The sequence below is a fragment of the Acomys minous genome (genome assembly GCF_964271855.1).
Source record: "Acomys minous genome assembly, chromosome: 2".
Classification (NCBI taxonomy): domain Eukaryota; kingdom Metazoa; phylum Chordata; class Mammalia; order Rodentia; family Muridae; genus Acomys; species Acomys minous.
The window spans coordinates 103,748,802-103,773,025 of NC_140484.1; the positions used below are offsets into that span (position 1 = coordinate 103,748,802).

A 24,224-nucleotide genomic window follows, 5' to 3' on the forward strand; every position below is an offset into this window, starting at 1 on the left:
AGGACAGGCAGCTGCTGCTGCTGTTTGCATAGTCTCTAGTGCCACGTCCACAGTGCCCTTCATTCTCCTCAGAGGACACCACAGTTGGGTGACGGTGGCAAGGTAGGTAGCTCACCCAAGGGGAAGGGGGTGCTGGTCCAGGCAGGGTTGTCCCTTCATTCCTCCCTTCTCTTATCCCATGGCTTAGCAATGAGGCCACAGGCCAATGCTAAGAGAGCAATAGGATTGGAGCACAGCCCTTTCACGTCATGTCATTTGTTCAGAGTGACATTGAAGGAGAAAATAGCATTGACAGGGTGGAGCCAGGGCCCTTTGTCTTCTTCAGGAGTGCGACAGCTCAGGAGGCCCTGGCATCCTTGCTTATACCCATTGTCTCAGACTCGGACCTGTGGGATGGCAGCAAGGTGCATTTATTTGTGGCCGCTACAGAGTATCCTTTCTAACTGAAGACACGGGTTCCAGGCTAGTGAGAAAAGCATCTTAAAAACAGAGGCTGACACAGGCTTCCTTGTCCCCGAAATCTTATGTCTGAAGCCTTAGCCCCTAACGACATGTGGAGATGGATTCTGTCAACGATGATCAGATCACAAGGCGGCAGCATGGGTAGGCTGTGCTGGTAGGCGGGATCCATGTCCTTATAAAGAAGAGAAACGATCTCTCTCTACTCTGTGAAGACAGCTGTCTACAATCCAGGAAGCGACTCCTTACCTACCAGAAGCAAACCTGGCCGCATCCGTGGCTTGTATTTCTCAGACCTCCGGACCCCAGAAATAAAAGCGCATTGTGGGAGCTACCCAGCAGCGCACTCAAAGATACGTGATATCTGCTTCTGTCCCGTCATCTTTACTGAACTTCTGGGACTATATTTTAGAATCACAGATAATAAACTCCTCTTTAAATGTCAGCTCCTGCCCCAGGAAGGGTGAGTTTGCCAGTGTAAAGAGTGTGGGGGGTGTGGGCGGGTGCTGGCTTGGCTTTTATAAATTGTGCAGGTGGAGCCACCCCTGGGCAGGTAGGCGTGGAAGGTACAGGAAGGGTGGCTGAACATGAGGCTGAGAGCAAGCCGGTAAGCAGAACTCCTCCACAGTCTCTGCTTTGGTTCCTGCCCCCACGGTCCTGCCCCGCTTGACTTTCCACCTTGGCTGCTCTCAGGGATGGACTATGATCTGTGGGTGGAAGTCAAGTAAACGTTTTCCTCCCCAGGTTGCTTTGGGTCATTGTTTTATCACAGCAATAAAAAAGGAACAAATACAGTGAGTCTTACCAGTGCTCCGCCCCCCGCTGATGCCGTTAACTCCAACAGCTATTCGTGGTTTTATTTGTGTTGATAAAAGGCTAGATTACAAACAGACAACAGTCACCTGCTTCTTGTTCCAAGCTAATTATATATATATATATATATATATATATATATATATATATATATATATATATATATATATATATATATAGCACCGAATAGCTGTGCCTTGGCACCCTCCTCCATCCAGGGCAGAATGGATGAGTGTCTCATCCTGCTGGCAACAGGCTTCCAGGCTGCAATGACATTTTACTACCAACTGTCAGGTCTACCCGTGGATACAAGCGAGTTAGTGCATGCTTTCTAGTTGGTACCTATAGTACGCAGTTCTGATCTCAGGAGGAATTGGAGAACTGCAAGTTCCCATATGTGACCTTCCAATAACTCAGGGCCACCATCGATACGTGGACATAAACCCAGGTCGGCTCTCATTAAAGTCTGAAAGGACCACATGAAAATTGGCCGGAAAACATTCTCTTTAAGAACAACACGGCGTCTGGGTGTGGTAGCACTTGGGAGGCAGAGGCGGGCAGTTCTCTGTGTTTGAGGCCAGCGTGGTCTACAGAGTTGAGTTCCAGGCCTTCACAGAGAAACCCTGTCTCCAAAAACCAAAAAGCAACCAACAACCAAACAAACAAAAATACAGTTTTTTTTCCTTCAGATCTTTATTTCTACACAGTCTTGTGACATTTCCCTTTGTAAGGAACAGAAGGTTAGCTAAATAAACATCTTAAATAATTCTAAATAAACACTTTAAACAAACTATCAAAAACAACCAGGGGAAAGCTGAGAAACATTCAAGGTCTTGTAGTCTCCACAGTAACAAACAGAGGAGAGGCTGGGTGTGCCCCAACCCTCTCTGCCCTACCACAGTGTTGACCGGACTCCAGACTGACAGATTTCAAAAACCTCAGGGAGCTTTGGGGTGATCTGCTACAGCATCAAGGGCAAAAGCCCTACCCTTAGTGACCTGGAGGCCTAGCAATCAATGACAGCCAAGGACCCTTCCATCCTGGTAAATGCTTCCAACAGAACATTGCCCGATGTGCACTCCAACTTAGAAATGGAAATTAATATTTAATCCTAAGACATTTATTTCTCAAGATAAAGAGAAGCGGCCATGATATCAGTAACCTGCTCACACCAGCATCCATGTGCGAGTTGATGAACTATGACAGTGGCATCCAGCTTGGTCCACTCAGGCTCGTCATAAACCCTACATTGTCACTCTGTCTTATGTCATCACACCACGGGCTGCTCACCTCGACCACATTCTAATAACTCGCTCAGGCTCGCTGATTACAGTGAGAAATAAGTCAGCGCATCCCTGGCAGTGTTGGACGTGACAAGCCAAGGCAGTAACTTCTGCATCGGGATGACAACCGTGAGTTCCTCTTTGGCAGATGGGAAACGAAGGCTTAAGCCTTCCATTCCTTCCTGTACCCTGTTGCAAGGCGTTTGAAAAGCAGATCATCGTAAGCCATTCTGCGTTTCTCTTCCACTCAGCAATGAAAAACCTCTTTCTCCTCCTCCCCCCCTCCCCCCCCCCCCCCCGCCCGCCCACCTGCTGGCAACCAGAGGGGGCGTGTACCCGGCGAAGCTCCTGGGGAGGGAGGCCCCTGTACCATGCTCCTCCCCTACCTGAAGGTGGCATCACCTCGGATCCTTTTCCTCCACACTCTCCAGGCAGCTCTGTGGCCTGGGTTCAAAAGCACGGCTCAGACCTAGGAAAGCTACTATTCCGCACCCACAGAGTGCTGTCGTCTTTTGTGTGAGGCCAAATCTTCAGAGGTGGGAGCTTTAAACACAACGCCCATATGTTTAAAAAAAAAAAAAAAAAACAATTCCAAATGAACACAGCCCTCCTCAGCAGCTTCCAGTGTGTGATCTGTGCCCACGAGGGTGGGGCCTCTGTCGTCTGTCAGAGCCTGCCCTGGGTGCCTGCCTTGATGCCGGGATGCATGGCTCCTTCCCTTAAATACTATATTCGACTTAAAGGCCCCCACCCTTAGGATTTCTGTTCAGAGTGCAAAACGCTTTTGTGAGGTTTGTATATAGATGGTATTTCTTCTTCTTCTTCTTTTTCCTGCATTCTAGGAGCTCTAGGCCAAGAGGAGACTTTAGAATAGCTGATTTGAGAATCACTCTCTGTGCTTCGGGCGTTTCTGCCACACCAGCTGCTGGTGTACTACGTCCCTACACGCTTCACTGCCTGCACAGGTGCCTCTGACCAGTGAGAGTGGAAGTTCTGTGGGTTAAGGCTGAGAGAGAGGTTCAGAACACAGCCGGGAGCAAAATGGTCCTCAACCTCCCTCAGCTGTGACCCTTTAATGCAGTCCCCCTACCCCCAGCCCCACGGCCAACATAAAATATTTTGCTGCTACTTCCTAACGATAATTTTGCTACTGTTAGGAATCGTTTTCTGATGGTCTTAGGTGACCCCTTATGAAAGGTCGACGCCTGCCTTCCCACAAAGATGTCCCCGGACCCACAGGTTGAGAAACACTGCTGTAGCAGAGGTAGCTACTCCAGGGCTTAGGTCGAAAAGGTGTTCTGGTACCTCACAGCCGGGTACTGTAAAGGCCTGAACAGATGCTGTGGGCCGTTCTCATCCTCAGCTGCCCAAGGCCGGAGCAGACACATGGATCTGAAGCGTCTACAACAGACCACAGCTGTGCTTTCATAAATAATCCTAAGCCCCTCCCCCTTTAAAATTCTGTACATAGAAAGCAACTCATTCTATCTGAAAATAATTTTAAATTTCTGATAATTAACTTTTTCTTCGAGATATCATGTAGTAGGTTTTTTTTTCCCCACCAAACATACAGTCTTGCTTACTTTCTATAATTTCTTTTTGAAAAGACTTAGGAAAGAGGAATACCCTTGTACTTTCCTTTCCAGTGTTAGCTTACCATTTGATATTAGCACATGCAAACAAAACCTATCCTTAAGTATATTATTTAAACCTGGTTAGTATTAAGGTGTCTTGCCTATAGATAAATAGTAGAACAGATATAAGCCATGGCTGTGACCCAGTGCAAAAAAAAAATACTCTTATAAACTGTCTCCATGCATGGAGAGAAAGTTCAGAGAAAGGAACTTTTTAAGACTAAAAAAAGATGAAAAGTGTCTGTGAAAGTCCTGACTCAAATGTAAAACCTCAAGTCTTTATAGAACAAGCTGACTCTGCCTCGGGGTGTCTCTAAATAAAGGTATTGATGACCAGCTTTCCTCTCCCTCTGTACACTTAGTGAAGGCTTTGTATGTTGGTATGCTCGAGGCTTTGCACACTGATATGCTCCTGAAGTATAAGACAAGACAGTCCTGCTTTTCAAAACCACCCATCACCCTCCTCTTCCTCCTCTTCCTCATTGTCTAGATAGAGAAGGGCCACCTTCTTCTCATCTGAAGCCACCGACTTTTGGTCTGCCCTTCTCTGCAGTGGCACCGTCTTGTCAAATCCAGCCTGGTCAGTGCCTTTCTCTCCACGGGTCTGGTGTCCATCCCCAGCGGAGGCCTGAGAGCTCGTGCTGGCTCCCTGCTCACTCCTGCTGTGAGCAGTTCTCCAGCCATCATGGTCAGACATACTGTGAGCTTCCACTTCCGACCCTGTGTCTCGGGTCCAGCTGCGGATCGCCCTTGCATTACTCACATCCATCTGAAAGGTAAATGAAGTTTCTTTGGGCCCCAGTGCAACGTGACTCACGCTACTGCCATCAGCTAACCCACGTAGCTCAGGGGAGCCCACGGAACTCTCGAGTACAAATGTTTTAGACATAGGTCCATGGGGGACAATGTGGTCAGAGGGTCCCTCCTCTACAGGACCTATCTGAATGTGCCTAAAGGATCTGCTGATGCCTGCTGTCGCCTCTGCTCCTGTGTCCCCCACACTGTCTGGAGGAGACCCAGAAATGATCCTCTGGAATGTCTTCTCTTTGGTCCTGAAGATTTCTCTACCTGAGGCGACACTGTAAGTGGCCTGGGTCATACCTGCTGAGCCCTCCACCAGGACCATGTCTTCTGAGCCCCTAAATTCCAATGTCTCTGGAGCCATTTGCTTGGAGGTTTGGTGCCCCTGAGACATAATGTCAATGTGCTGGATGGATGTGCTCCTCCCTACAGGCACTTCGATGTGCCCAGATGCCTCCTGCACTCCTGACCTCACTCTTTCTGGGATGGGAGCTATAAACTGGATTTCTTCTCTGAACCCTTCTTTAGGGCCTAACTGGAGATGCCTAACAAAGGTCTGGGTACCCACTGACTCTTCAGCTGCAAAGTCACTGCCAACCCGGGCTGTCCCAGAAATAGGACTCTGAAAATGAATTTCTGTTTCACTGTGAAACTGCTCAGAGCCAGGCATTCTGTGGCTCCCTAATATGTCAGCCCCCACAGACGGTGCTGCTGGGCCAGGCTCTTCTGTGTCTCCTGTTTTCTGCCAGGTAGGCACAGAGCCTCGGAAAATGACTTCTGTGGACACTTGGCTTTGATGGGGACCCAGTGTAATGTGCCTCTCGGAGCAGCGGCTGGCTCCCTCAGAGCTAACCGCCTCACTGAAGTCCCCACTTACCTCCACCACCTGTGCGGTGGGTCCTCCGTAGGACACCTGCTCAGTCCTCCACACTCCAGAAGGGCCTAGTTTAACATGCCTTACAGACTGGCTTACATCTTCCAGCACATGAGACTGTATAAAACCTGTTGGGCTGGTGACTTCCACAGTGGCCGACACTGGGCCCTGGGTCACGCGCTGATCTGAGCTGTGAGAGCCCTGGCCAGCATCATCCATCTCACCAGATGGGCTATACAGTTCCCTGGTGGCCCAGCGCTTGAAGAGAATGCCACCCGCGGGCACCTCCTGTCCATCTTCCCTGCCTGGGCTTCTGGGCATTGGGCTGGAGCGCTTGGTCAAGCTCTCTCTGACCACCGACTCCACCGCCCTCTCTATTTCTCCAGCGTCATCTCTGCTCAGCTCCTCCAGGTCTAACTGGTCAGCATCTACAGTCTGTGAGAGGTTGACCTCAGCCATCAAGGTCACGGAGCCAGTAGGAGAGCTCTGGACTTTCTTGACATCCACGGAGACACTTCCTGGCTCTCCTTGGCCCTGTCTGGTCAGGGCAGACAGCTCTTCCTTCATGCGCTCAGGCAAGGTTTCCTCCAGCTGTCCAATGACTTCCGCCAGCTGTTGCCGGGGCTCACTGGAGAAAACGCCCTTGATGGAGGTATGGAAGTCATGCGGGATCTTGATTTCTTTCTCGATGACTGTGGGCTCGGCGTGCACTTCACCGCTGGCTTCTTCCTTCAAGAGAGCAGAGCCAAGGGCACCACCCAGGGAAGGTGCTGGCACCTCCAGGAGTTGCACATGCTTCTCCTCCCGGGTGTCATCTCTCGCTCTCCTTCTCCAAGTCCCCTGCGCAATTTCATCCTGCCATGAGTACCGTATAGTGGACTCCTCCTCAATGTGGATTTGCCCGTACACTGAGCCGTCGTCTTCTCTGTCATGCCCACCGGGGTACTCATCTGGCGTAGACACAAAGTAATTCTGCTCCCCCTCTGAGTCACCAGCGTCCATCACTTCTTCCACGCGAGGGATGTCCCCCTGCGGCTGGCTGGCCCTTTGAAGCCGATGCGCTGAGAACGCCGTACGGGCCTCTCCTTCACCATCCTCTTCCTCAACAAACCCCTCGGGGCTGGGAGAGACGTCATCGTCGACCTCTTCCACTCGGAAGGGGGTAGTAAACTCAGTCTTCCCGCCGCCTACGTAGCTCACGGGCTCTTCCACGATCTCCACGTTTACGACTTTGGCTCTCCCCTCCCTTCCTTTCAGACCCAGGTTGACCAGCTCTCCTATCATGGTCTCGGCTGACTTCCCCTTCAGTCCCACCTCCCTGACGTCCTTGCTTAACAGGTAGTCCAGGCCAGCTTCCTCGGAAACATCAACGTCTTCCGTCAGCTTCGACTCCACGACGATTTCCGTCTTGGTTTTCTTCTCACCAGGAAGTTCTCTCCTGTCCACGTAAGTGACCTTTGTGTCCGGGAAAGAGCCGGCACTCTCCTCAGCACCTGAAGACTGAGTAAACTGCCTAAGGATGGTGGTGGCAATGTTTTCTGCTATGGTCTCCGTCACAGAATCGCTCTGCAGAGAGCCCGCAGTGCCCTGCGTGTCCACGCGGAGCTTTGTCCCTTTCGTTTCTGCCTCTCCTCCCCTACTGTCGCCAGCATCCTTCCTTCCAGGTGACTGCAAGCGGACTGTGGACACCTCTGGTCTGCTGCCCCGGGACACTTCTAGATTGATGGGTACTTCCCTTTCCTTCACACCTCTCTCCTTCGTCGGTTCCTTGTCTCTGGCCTCGTCCCTCATCTGCCGGCTTTCTCTCTTCCTTGCCTCTCTGTCTAACTTGGTCAGCTCCTCCCATCTCAAGTTTCTTTCCTCTGACGCCTTCTCTTTAGAATCAAACATTTTCTCCTCTGGCTTTAATTTGATGACCCCGAATCTGTCCCTTTCTTCCTCCCTAGTGGCTTTCACTTCTGATTTCTTTCCCAAAATGACAACCCTCTCGTTTGACTGGGTGCTTGCCACGTCGCCTCGGTGATCTTTGTATGACTCTCTGGCAATAACGGACTCTGTGGCCTGCCGTGTCAGGGTGTCCTTGGTGCCTTCAACTTTGGATCTGTCCGGGAATGTTCTCACTTGAGCATCAGTGTTTCGTAGCAGGCTGTGGGCTGGTGCAACAGGTCTGGCTTGGCTGCTGACAGTCTTCTCCAGGGCTGTAGCCCTGGAAGAATACCCAGAGGTCAGGAACCCCCTCCTGGCAGCACTCCCGACAGCTGTGCTTGACTGGGATTCAAGGTGCCCTGGCCGGTTAGAATGCAAAGCCGAGCTGTGATTTACAGCCGCCCAAGGCGTTCTTTGCCTTGGGAAGAGGTTTTTCTCGTTTTTCCTCTGTAATACCGAGTTGGTATAGCGATAGGATGTGTTCCTGGACTCTGTAGAAATCAAACAAACAGTTCATTTCGATGACAGGCATCAATTTTTTTCCATTATAAAAGCACTGCTGTAGGTCAAATCCCAGGTTATTATAAAATATACTATTATTACAGGAAGGATCGTTTCAAGGGAATACTGTTATTCTCCACATTATCTTTTGGTTATTTTAGAACTGCTGTCACAATAAAGTACGGCCCCAGCAATATCTCAGCCTGGCACTGCTCTCCAGTCCCTGATCTCACAATAATCCTGTAAGGGGACTGTTAAAGGTCTGACGGTAAAGTGGGCCAAACGTGCAGAGAGGTCCGAGGCACTGGGTGTTCTGGTGAAATTTTCACAATATTACAATATTTCAGAATCTTTCACTTCAGCCACATTCAGATAAGTTAACTTATTTCAGCAAAGAAGAGCTCCATAATTACAAAGCATACAATTACTGGATGTCAAGCAACACACCAGTCTACTTCATGGATGCCTGCCTTATCAGCCCCCATGTTGAGCTGCGGGTATTGAAGACTTTAGGTTTTCTAAGCTGCTGCCTTGTATGCTTATGCTTGACAATTTACAGTTTCACAAACTAGCAAGTTGTCAGAGCTCCCTTCCCCTGCCCTGGTGGCATCCTCCAGGAGGCAAGAAGCAGTCTTGGGGCTTCGGGATCATGTTCAGAGGGTGGGCTGGAGGGCCACCCACTCAGAGAGTGGCTCTTCATGTCTGCCACACCCCATCTGGCTGGATATCTCTCTATCCCTCCCTCATGGCAATGGAAGCTAGGGGCCTCAAGGGGAAGGTCCCCAAGATACGCTTTTCTTGTCTTTCTGTTTTTTTAAACAAAGATTTCTTTTTCAGGTTAATATACTAATCCTAATTGAGAAACCCCTGAAGATGAACCCCCAAGGTCAATAAGGAACTTGGCAGCTCACAGGCTAGTTTTTTGGGGGGGCTCTCATGTCATAGGAAGCAGACAACACTATTTCAGAGAACATTATAAAAGGCAACTAAGAGCACTAATATGCATTGATTGGTTTACTAGGAAACCATCTGCAGGTTTATTCCATAAATAGTTAATGGACATCTATACTGCACAGGAAACAGAACTACTTAGAAGCAGAAAGGCTGACTCACAACTAGTCACCTTCATTCCACAGAATCTTTATTTAGCACAGGACCTAAGCATTAAAAATGGGTTGGGTTAATAACTGTAAAGTACGTATATTGTTCAAGAAGCTTGAAGAGCAATGGGTGAGTATATCAAGCTAACAGAGATGACAACCTGCCTTCCTTCTGACTCTAAATTCATGCCTAGCAAAATATCAGCGAGCCCCACACTCAGGATGCTGCTTCTCCAGGAGTGTGGTCCTGGACCCTTTATCTCCCTCTCTTCTTCTTTAGTGAGCCTTGAAATCTGGTAGGAAGGTGAACAACTCTTATTTTTCCAGATGTCAGATGCCAACTGACGTCAGTCAGGCCAGTCAATGGCCACTTGCATGGATCTCTCCAATTCTTTTTTTCAGACTTCCTATCAAAATGAGGGCACACATGTGCTAGGTGTTACCTAAGGACAACATATCTAAGGACAACAATTAGAACCAAAGTTCTGAGACTGAGCCCAGGGACCTGCCCAATCTGAGAAGTGGCCAGCAGGAGCAATGACAACATAAGCAACCACACCGAGGAAGGTACACGGTGGGCCTTGTGGGTGATGAATTCCGAAGGTACCCAACCTACGGGCTCTACATTCACACACTCAGTCAACTAAAGATCAAGACTATTTCTGCTACTGTATCTGTACTGAACACATGCAGACTCTTCTTGTCATTTCCTCCTAAGTAATACAGTGTGACAGCAGTTTGCATGGCACGGACACTGTACTACATACTGAAAGTAATCTAGAGAGGATTTGAAGTCTGTAGGAGGATGTGCAAATCCTATAGCATTTTAGACAAGGAACTTGAGCATCTGCAGACTTGGGTACGAGTAGACACCCTGGAGATACCCCAGACACCCAGGCAGACCTTATGCTGAGCATGCCATATGTCTTTTAACCTGACACTGCTGAGCCAGAATCTCTTTTAAGATTCAGCAGGCTTAAATATTTAATTTGAAAGTTGTCTTATAGATTTCTAAGGTCTTCCACATGAGCATATTAAGTTCTTTTGTGTCAGAAGAAGAAGGGGGAAAGGGAGGAGGGAGAGGAGGGGGAAGAGGAGGAGGGGGAGGAGGGAGAGGAGGGGGAAGAAGGGGAGGAAGAGGAGGGGGAGGAGGGAGAGGAGGGGGAAGAGAGGAAGGAGGAAGGGAAGGAGCGGGAGAAGGAGGAACAAGGGGAGGAAGAGGAGGGGGAGGAGGAAGAAGAGGAAGAAAAGGAGGAGGAGGATGAGAAGGAAGAGGGGGAGGAAGAGAAGGAGGAGGACGGGGAGGAGGAAGAAGGGGAAGAAAGAGAGGAGAGAGAGGGGGAGGAGGAAGAGAAAGAAAGGGAAGAGAGGGAGGAGGGGGAGGAAGAAGAGAAGGAGGAGGAAGGGGAGGAAAAGAAGAAGGAGGAGGGAGAGGAGGGGGAAGGGGAGGAAAAGGAAGGGGAGGAGGAGGAGGAGGAGAGCCCTGATCTGAAGCTGTGGGCCCAAACTAAGGACATGGGGTTCCCCCTTCCTGACTTGCCATTCCAACCTAAGGTGGCATGCTAGGGTCATTGACCTGGTAAGGTTACAGTTTCCAGAGTGATGACTGCCTGTTGTCCAAAGTAATAATTTTGTATGTTAGTTACAGCCATAACTGTTTGGTCTGGAAAAAGAAAATATGTCCCTTCTAAGGGCATAATGAACAGTGCATGCCCTCCCACCCTTCAGAAGGCCCTGCATTAGCCACTGCTCCTCTGCTCCTAGGAAGTGCCTCAAAATATCATCTCCAGGAGCAGGTTAATCTGGTCACCCTGATTCACATTGTAATTTAAATCACATCTCATTCAACTAAAATCTAAGTGGTAATTAAAAGAACAATGAACTGCTATTGTCTGAGGTGGGGGAAGCATGACTAAACCCTTTGCATCTGCGGAGTGGGCAGCTCAGATAGACCGCATTTGAACATTACAGTGTTAACAAATACCATCTCTCATATTTACCTTGTGGCATGTTTTCAATGTTCTCAGTCCAGATCAATATCTCCGGATTGCTTTCTCCTTCCAACAAGGCCCTGTCAAAGTTATTTTTAGAAATAATTTATATTAGAGTGAAAGAAGGGAGGGGAAATACTTTCATCAAATATGTCGGGTAACATGTTGTCAGTGACTCTACCACCACAGGGCTGTGCATTTTAAGGCCCGTTCCTGGAGATGTGGCTTGGGTAGGGGCTGGACCAGGATGGTGCCCTGCTCTGTCTCCTGCCATGCCCCTGATGCCCAGCACAGCATCTGCTACATGACAGATGCTCAAGTGGTACCCTCTGAATGAAGAAGATGCAGGCCAGGGCGGGCTTCAGACATACTAGAGACTTAAGCCTTTCTAGAAAGCCTCCCCCAACACAGAAAGAAAGAAAGAAAGAAAGAAAGAAAGAAAGAAAGAAAGAAAGAAAGAAAGAAACCTTTCTTGCCCTATGCAAAGAGGGGTACACACCAAGCAGTGCTGGGGAGAATGAGGGAGAAGGGCAGGTTAGGGCCCAGCATCTTTGGCCAGCAGAGAGAAGCCTAGGCCAGTATGTCACCCAAACTACAGGGCCACACAACAACTGAGCACCCCCGCCCCTCACACACACAGAAGGAGTCATGGGAGTGATAGAGTCTGTGGAAAGTGAACTAGGAGTAGAGCAAGGGCAGACACTATTTGGAAGCAGGAGGCTGGATGGAAGCAGGTGTTTCTTTCATTTCTTTCTCTCTCTTTTTTCTTTATATATATATATGCATATAATATGTATATATGGATATACATATGTATGTATATATACATATGTATATATGAGTATATATATATATATATGCATACACACACACACACACACTTATATGCTGATGATCAAACCTAGGGCCACATATATGCTAGGCAGGTACTTTGCCTGCAAACCTATGTGGCCGTGTCAGAGAGGAAGACAAGCATGAGGAAGAACACCCCTATGGGCCCCCCTACTTCACCTAGAGTGGCGTCCTTTTTGCCTCCTTTAATAACACACAGTGGAAAGTACTCTGCTAGGTTTAGCTCCAATTTTCTAAAATTATAGTCTCCATTAAGTTGTCAATTGCATCTACCACTTCAGAGAGGCACTGAGGAAGGCCTGGGCCCAAATAGAGCAACATGCTGGGAGTGAGGGTTGTCAGTGGGGTGCCACTCAGCTGGTCGCTTCCAAAGACCTACAGATGTGAGGTTGCTGGAGCAATGTATGGAGTCACTAACCCCGACTCCCAGAGATACGCTGCACATGGCAAAGGCAGCCCCCTTGGAAAGGCTGGCGTTAGGACCCAGGGCCAGCAGGGAAACAGAGCAGGGAGCTCAGGTCCCAGCTGGGCACTGAGTTTGGGGAAACTACAGCAGAGTTCATGTCCCTGAGTTAAACGTGGCAACCCCTGCTGTGCGGCAATGCTCTAGAACCCTTTGTGCACTGGAAGAAAACAGAGGAGGCACAGGGGACGCACCCCAGGCACACACTGGTGGGCTGAGCACAGAAGCAGCCACTGAAAAACACACGCATGGAGATCCAAGAAGACCAAGGCCAGAGCTAAAGCCCTTCCACTCAGGACGAAGGCCAGGAAACCGGACACCAATCCATTAATCCCACACCCTCATGACCAAGCAGTTTAGCTTGCAGGAACACAAACAGCTTCCATCATCAAAAAAAAAAAAAAAAAACCCTCTGAGGTCTGTATAATAAAAAGAATGTTCCAGGGCAAAGTCAGACTCTGTGGGGTTTTTTTTTTTTTTTGCAGCAGAGTGGTGCTCTACATCTGAGAGCCAGAGCAAGGCCTGGCAATGAGGCCAAGTTTAGACCCTACAAGCATCACATGCCACAGGCCAGACTTAGACCCCGTCAGCCAGACTCAGGGCAGAAGGAGGAGCTTTTGGGAGTTCAGGTCAGCAGAAAACATTGCTGATGGGCCCAGGGGACCAGTGACTGAGGAAAACTATGCCCTCCCTCACCTCTCAAAGGAGAATGGTTCTGTCTCCCCTCCAGGAGAAAGGCAAAGCCTTATCTGGCTTTACTGCAGTCAGGCCAGCACAGGGCACAACAGTTTCTCCTCCCATATAGTATCCACTTACTCATGGGCTCTGATTGCCCAGAACACTGGAGCCTCGCTCAGCTCCCTCGCTGAGGGAATTTGACCAGTGTGATGACAGTGTCTTCGTCAATGGCCCACAGAATACCCAAAGACAGAAACTGGAACCCAGGTGGCTTAAACTCCCAAAACACTAGGCTTCTCTGTGAGACAGGCAGAGGTAATGACATCACATGCAAAAAAAAAAAAAAATGCCAGAACACACAAATTCTGTCACTAGACCCTCTATACATCATTCATAAAAGCAAATTCAACCTCTCGGCAATTTCTTCCCAATCCCTGCCATTTGTGCTCGCCTTCACTGTGCCCCCAGTCACTGGCTGAATCCTAGAAGGCAGAGGCACATGTTATCTTGCACAGCCTGGGCACCCAGCACCTGGCCTTGAGGTAGCCGGCTGCTGGCCCCTGGGTTCTCAGTACATGCTACTGAAGCACAGAGACGTCAGTGACAGCTCTGAACCCTGCCCTGTCACCACAGTTCCCGGGATTAACATGGCAAAGTCAGAGAGACTAAACTGCTAGGGAGATCTCCTACAATCCCTTCAAAGAGCAGCTGAAGGGACGGGTTTATACAGCTTTAAGAAATGTGTGCAGCGCTCTTCAAGGCTCGCACCAAACCTGGTTATTTTGAGAGCAGGGTAGGAAAGCTGCCTCCAGGCCACAGAGCCCGTGAGAATGCCAACCCCCTGAGTCACTGGCTGTCAGAGAGTGGTTTATACAGCTCCACAGGCTGGCAGCCTTTCTACATGGGACAATTACGCAAGCAAGAGGGACACCAGTCCCTGGCCTCGTTAGGAACTTCACACAACTCCCTGACGTGGATGTGAGCTGTAATGTGGCCTCTGGCCCCACTCCAGGCCCCAATGGGCCACCCAGCATCCCAACCAGCCCGAGCTGAGGGTGCCTATGTAAGATGGATGATCTGAACAGAATTTCAGGGTGTATCTGCTAACAGCGCTCAGCACTGTGAGCACACAGCATCTCCCACAACTGAGGACACGATTAGGGAGAGGGACAGAAGGGGCCACTTCCAGGGTCACTTCCAGGAGTGACACCTATGAGGAGCCTGCCGTGGCCCAATGGTCTGTGGGTGGTCCACATTGTGCCTCCAAACAGGTGTGGAACTGGGGGAGTTTCAGAACACAGGGCCACAGATGCTCAGAGCTGCCCTTCAGCCTGTTCACTGTACACAGTGAGCTCCACAGGGGGAGGAGGGCAACGTGGGTCACCCTAGACCCTAGACAGGGATCCATACCCAGTCATTCACCAGGGATGGGGCGGGGAGGGGGGCAAGAGAAAAAGAGAGAGGAGAGACAGGGGAGACAAACTGAGTTCCATGCACAGGAGGAACACGCCTCCACCTGGTTACATTGTAAGTGTCTGTGATGTGAAAGTAACAAGGAAGGGACAGTGCCAGCCATCTGAGGTCACTCTCTTCATGATCAGTTCTAAACCGTATCCCAAAAGCCAACTTTACACCAATACCAGAGGCTGAAAGAAAAAATGATGTAATTGGCAGACAAGCGAAGAACAAGGATAAAGCAGAACAGAACCACTGACAATAGGCAACAGAGCAAGTGCTAGAGGCAGGTGGCCTTGTCACAAATCCTGGGCATGACATTACCTGCAGAGTTCCAGAAGCCTCAGCAGGACGCTCTTACAGGCGGGACTTAACTTTCCCCATTTCGGAAATGGGAAGACAGTTAAGTAAGTACTAAAGTCTGTAGAAGAATGGCCGCCACTAAGTAAGCACTTGATGAATATGCCCCCCTTCCTCCTCCTCCTCAACCTCCTCCTCCTGCTCATCCTCATCATCATCACCACCTCCTCTTCCTCTTCCTCCTCTACGGCCTTGAAGAAGAGTGGTTTTCAGCTAATAAAGTCAGTCAAGGGGGGAAAGGATCGGTATTTTTCTTAATCAGGCCAGCACCCAGATATATTGCTGGATTCTCTCGCTTATTTTTGTTTGTTTTTCAGATAGGGTCTCACAGTGTAGCTCAGGGTGGCTTTGAACTTGCTTCGGTCTCTCAGGTACAAGGATTGCAGGCATGCACTACCACACCCACCTCCTCTCAATTATTTATTTGTAAACTATGAGAGTTTGTAGATCACATTCCAAATATTCTACCTCCGTGTGAAACACAGATTTCTAAATTTTAACCCCCTAATGTGGGATTTAACTTCAAAAATACTCTACCTAGTAACCAAGCCTCAGTGTGAAACACAGATTTCTAAATTTCACCCTTCAAGCTAGGACTTAACTTTAAAAACAAATAAAATGTACTTCACTGAAACCTTGTGAAAGGTCTAAGAAATATATTCTTTGAAGACACGTGAAAAGGTACAGGTGGCCTGGAAAATAATGGGACAACCAGAAATACAATGTACCGTGAGAGTATAAACTAGGAGTCATCTGCATTGCTTCTAGCAGGCTAGAGACCACACCCTATCATCCTTTGATTTAAAAAACAAAAACAAAAAACAAAACTGCAACCTTATCCACTGTGATCAGAAAGCAGAAGCAGGGAGCTCTGTGCAGTCTTACTAGAGTTTTGTTTGTTTGGGGGCCTGGGGTAGAGGAGGCTATACGCATGTGTGCCTGCACAGAAGCCAGACTCTGTGTTGTTCCCTTGAGTCAGGGTCTCTCACTGAACCTAGAATTAAGGTGGCAGCTAGCAAGTTCCAATGACCCTCACCCCTGCCTCTGCTCAGCACAGCACTGAGGTTACAGCTCACAGTCACATAGAGATTTTTTTTTTTATGGTCACTTCGGGGCATAAGAACTCACGTCCTCGTGTTTGCACAGCATGTGCTCTATTACCCACTTAGCCATTTCCCCAGCCCAGAGGTGGCTGTTTCTAACTTAACCTTTCCTAAATGGTTTATTATATTTATTGAACATGTATGTGCACACACATGTGCCACATGATGTCTGTGATCAGACAATCTGTGGGAGTTGGTTCTCTCCTTTTACCATATGGGCTCCAGAGAATCAAACTCAGGCTTGGTAGCCAACACCTTTATCCATCGAGACACCTTCGGCAGCCTGAACTTTAAAAACTTTAAAAAGGATTTTTGCCGGGCATGGTGGCGCACGCCTTTAATCCCAGCACTCGGGAGGCAGAGGCAGGTGGATCGCTGTGAGTTTGAGGCCAGCCTGCTCCACAAAGCGAGTCCAGTACAGCCAAGGCTACACAAGAGAGACCCTATCTAAAAAACAAAAACAAAAACAAAAATAAAATAAAAAGGGCTCTTGCCCTAAAGACTGGGCCAGTCCATATCCATATTATGTAACCACAGCTGGGGAGACAGGGTTTCTGGGACTGTCTGTGTTGCTTTCCTGGTTTCTTAGGTTGTGTTCGCTGTGAGAGAAACAGTTCACAGGAGGAAGGGTTTCTCTATGGCTCAGTTTCACAAATGCCCGTGCAACTGCCTGGAGGCTGAAGTGCTATGGCGGGCAGAGCAAGAGAAAGAGCGGAGAGGTGACCAGAGACCACAGTGACCTCCTTCTTCCTTCAAGGCCCACCTCCTAGTACTCATATACCCACTGTGAGTCCAATGGATTAACCCACCGATGCAGCCGAGCCCCCAGGATCCAATCACTGCCAGAAGCCTCCAGCCCAACGATGAGCTCCAGAACCTTGCACTCCAGTTATCTTCCAGGAAATTTTTTTCTTACTGGGAAGAGCATTACCTGGGGTCATGCCACCTTACCTACGGCTACAGCTTGTATTTGTTAACATGGAGGCAACCGTGAGCACGGCACACTGCATCCCAAGTGTCTTTGGGGCACCCTGAGGGCACAGGCCCTCCCTCACAAGACACAGCCCCACAGGTGAGGCACTGGCTCTAGTCATGCATGAACTGCAGCCTTCCAGGTCAGGCCCTCGAATGACTGCCATAGCCACAAACGCCACCTGCCTCTGCCCTGGTGCCAGACATTCTTCCTGTCTGGAACGCCCTTCCCATCCCATACAGCAGCTTCCTGACTTCCCTTTCCACAAGAGCCAAGGACTGGACCTCCAGAAGCTCCTCTGCACATGCCCTAGGTTCCTCCAACTGGAATCTCTCTCTGGAATCATATACTGCTCACAGCATTCCAGGACCCAGCTCCACAGAGGGACAGTCCTAAAGTTCAAACCTCAGGCTCTCAACTTATCAACAGTGTGATCTTTTAAGTAATCGCTCCCCTGAACTTGAGTTTCATCATATGCAAAGTGTACCTCCTTGGTATGAACTGGGAGTTACTGTGACCAAGAACCCAGCAGGTAGCAAGTGGTAAACAGAAAGCAGCTATTACAACCTGTTATGCATTGTCAATTAGAGGCCCAAGCAGGTTCCTTTAGGATGCATTAAAAAAAAAAAAAAAAAAAAAAAAGGAAATGGGTAATGATTGGCAGCCAGGCAGCTAATCAAGAGAGGGAACAAATTTAATAAATTTACCTACAAAGTATATAAGAGCACTTCCAATTGTAAGTTTTGTGTTGAGAGAATAGCTTGTACATTGTACAGATGCAACACCTGTCAATAAAAAACAAAATATGATGGCCTATAGCTTAGGCAGGAAAAAGGAGGTGGGATAGCTGGCAGGCAGAAAGGATTCTGGGATAGAGCCAGGGACAAAAAGATTTGCTTGTCAAGATATGAGGAGGGCAGATGCACGATACCTGAGCACAGGTAGCCAGGCACACGGCAGAACTTAGAAGAGAATGCACAAGTATAAGTTATGAGCTAGTCAGAGAACAGCCTAGCTATGTGGCCTAGGTATTTGTAAAAATATTTTGCGTTTCATGAGTCATTATTCCGGGAGGTTGGGGCCAGGAGGAAAATCCTCATAATACTTTTGTTTCAAAAATTTCATAAGACACTGTTGGGAAGAATGAGATCCTATATTTAGACACAAATCTGCAAGCAAGGACTCAGGAGATGTGATATATTGCTCAGCTAGGATGTTCCTAGCGTCACATTCCATCCAAATTGCATCTCTCCCACTCTATGACCTCACACAGATCCACCCTGTGACCCCATGGAGATGACCACATCTGTTCAAACTTAGGAGCAGGACCCACTGGAGTCTGCAAAAACAACCCGCTCCCCCTCTGGGCTGCTTACATACAACATTCTACCCTTGGTCTCTCCTCCTGGCTGCTGATGGGACAGGCTTCAGCCTTGACAGTGATGGCATCAGCTTCCTAGTAGCAGTGCACGTACCAATCACCTCGGAGCTTGTTAGAAGGCCACTTGGATCTAGCGGGTCGGATTTGGGCTTGAGATTCCGCATTTGTGCTGAGCCTGTGATGTTTCCAGCTATAGCAGCTGCTGGGTGCATACCCCAAGAGGTCCTGGGCCAGAGGCTCTCCGTGTTGGTGGCACTTGATAATCACCTGGAGAGAGGCCAAAACCACATGCCTGGCCTCACCCTGCACCAATCCAATGGGAATTTGAAGGGCTAATGTTAGGCTGTAAGCCTCAGTTGCCCAAGGACAGATAGCTTTCCGGAATGCTGGGGGCTGGTGTTCATGGAAGATAACAAGTCACGTGTTTTTACTGCACTAGACAAGGTTGGTTGTCCCAAATGCACAGGATGTGCTTGGTCAGACATAGGCAGGGAGTACGCCAGGACCTGTGTTTGCCCGGACTGGACAGTGGTGGAAGTACCACAGTCTTGTGGGTTCTGCCTTTATGAGCACCTGACTAACCTAATTCAGTGCCATTTTCTGGGAATCCTGGGGATGGGTACAGACCTGGCCATGTCCATCTTCCTGGCCAGTGTTTAATAAAGCTTGCTTCAATTGGATGACTGGATTTGGTCTCTCTCCTTACAATTTTCAGGTTTAACTGAACCTCTGGAGTGAGGGCCCTGGGCGATATCTTCCGTTCCAGGAGCTCTGGAGGGTTCCCTGTTCTGCAGCTAACCATCCTTCCTTTCACCACTTGCCTTCTGGGAAAATCTGCTGAGGACAGAGCAGGGAGGCAAGCGCTCCCAGCCCCAGGGTGTTATGGTTGGCCCGGAGGCAGGAGAGGGGATGGGGGGGGGAGGGAGTGTGTGTGTGTGGTGTCTGCCTTCGATACGATCTCTGGTGCCACAATTTGATCCCTGCCTCTTGCTGGAGAGGCCCTGTGGGAACACAGAGGAAGGGGATGCAGGCTATCCAGATGAGAAAGCCTTGGGCTTTTCATCTGATTTTTCATCCTATCCTACATTTACTTTTAAAAGAGATGTTTTATTTATTTATTTATTTATTTATTTTTGAGACAGAGCTTCTCTGTGTAGCCTTGGCTGTGCTGGACTCACTTTGTAGACCAGGCTGGCCTCAAACTCACGTGATGCTGCTGCCTCTGCCTCCAGAGTGCTGGGATTACAGGTGTGCGCCACCACACCTGGCTGATATATATTATTTATAAATGAGCCTGCATTGGAGATTTGTAAACATGCAGCCCCGTTTTATGATTACTTACATTTCTCCTGCACAATAAAGGTTCCAGGAAAGGCAAAATATCTGGGTTAGGAAGCTTTCAGGGGCCTGGAGAGGGGGACCTTGGTCAGGAGATAAACTGCAGCAAAATGCACTTGAGGCTTTACAGAGGCACAGGCCCCTTCTTCCCTGTGATCTGTTCAGTCAGAGGAACCACGGGACAAGATAATTAATTAGTGAGCAGTTGGGAGCCATGACTATCACAGAGAAAGACTGGGTGAACCCCATGAGGCCCAGAAAGGGGCAATTCTTGCTTCAGTGTCAGCTGCTGTCACCCTTCTGTCCCATGGGGCCAAATGTTTTGCCCCATTGCCTTCAGAAAGGAGGCCAGGCCAGCAGAAGTGTCAACTTTCAAAATTGGCAGATCACTTTCAAAAGAGCACAGGGCACAATGGAGGGCCTAGGTCACCAGCTGGCAAGGGTGCTAACACGCACAGGAATTGCCTCACCTGCACTTATACCTACCTTACCTTGAAAGAACTGAATAAAGGATGCTATGAACTTGCTTCAATACACTCCTTGCTGACAAAATAAAAAGGAAACAAAACAAAACAACAACAACCCAGGCTTTTGCCTTACATAAAGAAATGAATTGTATTAACAGTCTTTGTGTCTTCCGTGTCTAAGGGTATCTACTAGGCTAAACCTAAGTACAGGAGGTAGAAAGTGCAGCCATGCTGACCCCCAACGCCAGGCAGGGCAAGGCAGCCTAGACTTCTGATTTCCCCTGGGCAAACTTGGACAGCAGAAAGAGGTCCAGTGAAACCCATCACTCACTCCCTGGAAGGGCTGAGGTTTTTAAGTGCCTAAGAGATGGCCAGCTTTATCTGTAATGGAGTTAGAAGCATGGCAGCAACGGGCAGAAGCAATCAACTGTATCTCTGCAGATGGTCGGGCTGCTGACTGAAGCAGAAATGGCTCATAATCAATGTGCTTGGAAAAGTGAAACCGGGAGTATTGTAAGCACTGCAGCCAAAAAGCCAGGCTCTGGATGCTTGGGAGAGCTGCCTGCCCTCTTGATTTTGTCGGCTGAGGATCAGAGGCATGGCAAGTGAGGGAAAAAAGGGGGCTCAAAACCCCAGAGAAGCAGCAGCACATGAAACCAAAGTTTCCGTATATGAACTAATATGAAAAGGAAATGTGAAAGTTGGCTCGCTCCACCCCCAACATGAAGTGATAGCTAAGATGCACACAGGAGTCAGATTCTGGGGCTCCCTGGCATGTGCCAGACAACAGTGCCTAGTTTGGGCTCCCTCCACAAAGGGCCAGCCCCAGTCTACATACCTCACCAGGAGCTAGCCCCACCCCACTCTGAAGCACACCATTCCCCTGGCAAAGGCTACTCACAAAGCCAGAGAGCTGGCTCAGAAGCATGAGGCTGGAGTGTAAGCCTAGAGCTGTCACTGAATGCGAAGAACCCACAGGGGCAGACCTCGTCCAGCCGTCTGCACTAGCCACACCTAGAACCCAGGGCTCTTTCAGTTGTCTGAGTACCACATTCCTTCTTTGATTTAAACTGCAGACCAGAAGGGTGGCCTATCACTGACACCCAGAAAAACGTTCCACATTAGCGCTCTCTTTCTCCCCAGTAAAGCCTGCCCATTTCCCTTACCAGAGAAACTCAGAATTCTCATGCGGCATCTAAGTGAATGCCCAGCCCGCTTAATTTTGCAGTTGTTAATTCCATAAAATATCCAAGAATGCCATGGGAAAGTCTAGGGGAGGAACAATAGGAAGGGGCCCTGCCCCCTCCCTCTTTGAGCCCTGGGTCCAGGTACCTTCTGCATAGAGGGAAGCAAGGCATGGTCCAGGACACCTAAGGCTCCTCCAAGGGCAGTCATGCTACTGGGAAGGCCCCCCTCTCTCTGTCTGTTTCTCTGTGTCTCTGTCTCTCTGTGTCTCTGTCTCTGTGTCTCTGTCTCTCTCTGTGTCTCTGTGTGTCTCTCTCTCTGTCTCTATCTCTCTCTCTGTCTCTGTCTGTCTGTCTGTCTGTCTGTCTCTCTCTCTCTCTCTAAGCCCTGGCTGTCTTGGAACTCTCTTTGTAGACCAGGCTGGCCTCAAACTCACAGTGATCCACCTATCTCTGCCTCCCAAGTGCTGGGATTGAAGGTGAGCACCACCTCTCAACAACCTTCTAGGGCCTGAGCCACCGAGCAGCCTACTTCTCCATTAATGGAGATTAGAGCCAAGCAAAAGCTAGTCCTCCATTGGGAAAATGCACAAGGCCAGCCCAAGGCTGCGGGGTAAACTTCAAGCATACACCAAGACAATACTACTGTCTGTCAATGAGAATAAAGCAACCCAACTTACTTTGGTAATCTGATAGCAAAAATCAGATGTGGCAGAGGTAGCCTGCAGGACGTGATGAGCTGGGCCTGCTTCTTACCTGTTCTGTCCCTAGTCAAACTCCCCTTCTCATCCACTGCCCGTTTCACTCTGTCCTCTGCTAAGGGTGACACCATTGCAATAGTTCACTGACAACTGTGCCCCCTTCACTGGCCAGGGCAGTGTCCAAAGCCCCATCACACCTGTAATTGATCTGTGAACACCACAACTCTGTGGATGAGGTGGGCTTAATGCCCCTTTTGCATGATTTGATGGGGGAAAGCACAGGTCTACAGCCAGACCTGGCTGGTCCACCTTCTACCAGCAACATCCCTGAGCTGCAAACATCTCTCTCACACCTGTAAAGGGGATGCAGGGCATCCACTGAGAATAAAGGTTACCGTCACCATCCTCGGTAGTGAGAACCCTGTCTCTACAGTCCTTCCACCTTAGGTTGATGAGGTCCAGCTCCCTCTGTAGCAGCCCTCACTGTATATGAAAGGGGACAGAAGGACAGCTACCATCTCAACCAATCATCGGTGTCCACCCAAGAGGCGGGGAGGGGTCCAACCAGGAAGAAGAGGCAATGTGCTAAGGACTAACTAACTGCCTTCTATGTCCTACATGGCACACACTCTCTAAACATACCATGACCTTCACATCTGGGCTGGTGGAATTAAAGTTGGCATCTTGAAAAAAAAAAAAAAGAAAAGCTGCCCTGGAGTTCCACCCTGCTCTCAGAGCACAGCTGCTGTTTTACAAGACCAAACCCAAGAGTCCCAGAAGGTCAGTTCCCTGAGATTTGGAAGGAGCAGTGTGGATGGATCAAGACCCCTAGCATCCAAACTTTGACCCTCCACTCTCTACATCTAACTACTCCGAGCTACACTTGCTCTTCTGTAAGCAAAGTATCTAACTCCAGAGATCAGAGTAGATATGGGCCAAGGTCTTAAACTATGTCCAGGATATAGATACGCAAGAAGCATGCATGTCCCAGCTACTGCAGTCATCCGGGGACCTCAGGCAAGCCCATCTTCTCCCTGCTCCTCTCTCCTGTTTGACTTTGTGTTCCACGCTTGGCCATGCCAAGGGCTGTTCTCCCTGTCACAAAGCCATAGGGACTCCTCAAAGGCCACAGGGACCTGACATCACTGGCTTCATGGATTCTCACCTGTAGGTGGCCACCTCCAAGCTGAGGCCAGTCTTCACCTGCACAAGGTCCTGGTACTCCCGCAGCCGGTCCGCCATGGCCAAGGTGAGGGCTTCCTTCTCACTCTCCAGGCAGTCAATCACTTTCTGTAGAGAACCAAAAAACCTTTAGATCCACATCCCGGAGCTTCATAGACCAAAAGAAAGATACCAACAGCGTGTAGGGCATAAAAAGAGATAATGGCGTGTGTAAGCATAGTTTCATAGAGCAAATCTCTTACAGATGTTGCGTTCTTCCCTTATTGCTCGTGGAGGATTTCTATAGGTTAGGTGCTTTTCTTTTTGGACTTCCTCACAAAATGAAGGCTTGGTTTATTCAAATCACTTTTGCTTCGGATATCAGGCCACACAGGAGATCCAAACACACCCAGTCAGGCAGCTAAGATGTTATTCAAACATGAGCCGTGACTAGAAACCTTTTCTAATACTTATAATGGAAGCCACCCTCGTGAGAACTAAAATGTCTCCCAGAGTCATCGTTGTCCCAAGAACAGCAAGTAAGAAAGTGGGCAGAAATATCTTTATTTTACCTAGACATGCTATTTTACAATAATCTTGGGAGAAAGACATTTTTGGGCATATATGAGCAAACGTAGACTTGTACACGAATCTTCCCCTTGGGATGTAGCTAATAAGCCTCCTCCTAGATGCCTAGTTTCCTCCATTGGAGCTGTCCTCTCCGGA

At 49.0% G+C, this 24,224-nt stretch overlaps 1 protein-coding gene across 2 annotated transcripts in view; it reads right to left on the reverse strand.

Moving 5' to 3' along the window:
* Positions 1 to 1,946: 1,946 nt before the first annotated feature.
* SYNM (synemin) overlaps positions 1,947 to 24,224 on the reverse strand; it is a 28,411-nt gene continuing 6,133 nt past the window's right edge. The window contains exons 2-5 of one of the 2 annotated variants that reach the window (XM_084773352.1): positions 23,503 to 23,627; positions 11,392 to 11,462; positions 5,868 to 8,281; positions 1,947 to 4,958 (exon numbers count right to left, since the gene is read on the reverse strand). In XM_084773352.1, the coding sequence (XP_084629478.1) occupies positions 4,632 to 4,958; positions 5,868 to 8,281; positions 11,392 to 11,462; positions 23,503 to 23,627 (2,937 nt within the window). In that variant the 3' untranslated portion in view covers positions 1,947 to 4,631. Of the gene's footprint in view, positions 8,282 to 11,391; positions 11,463 to 23,502; positions 23,628 to 24,224 lie in introns of both variants that reach the window. The other variant, XM_084773351.1, reaches the window with a different exon arrangement.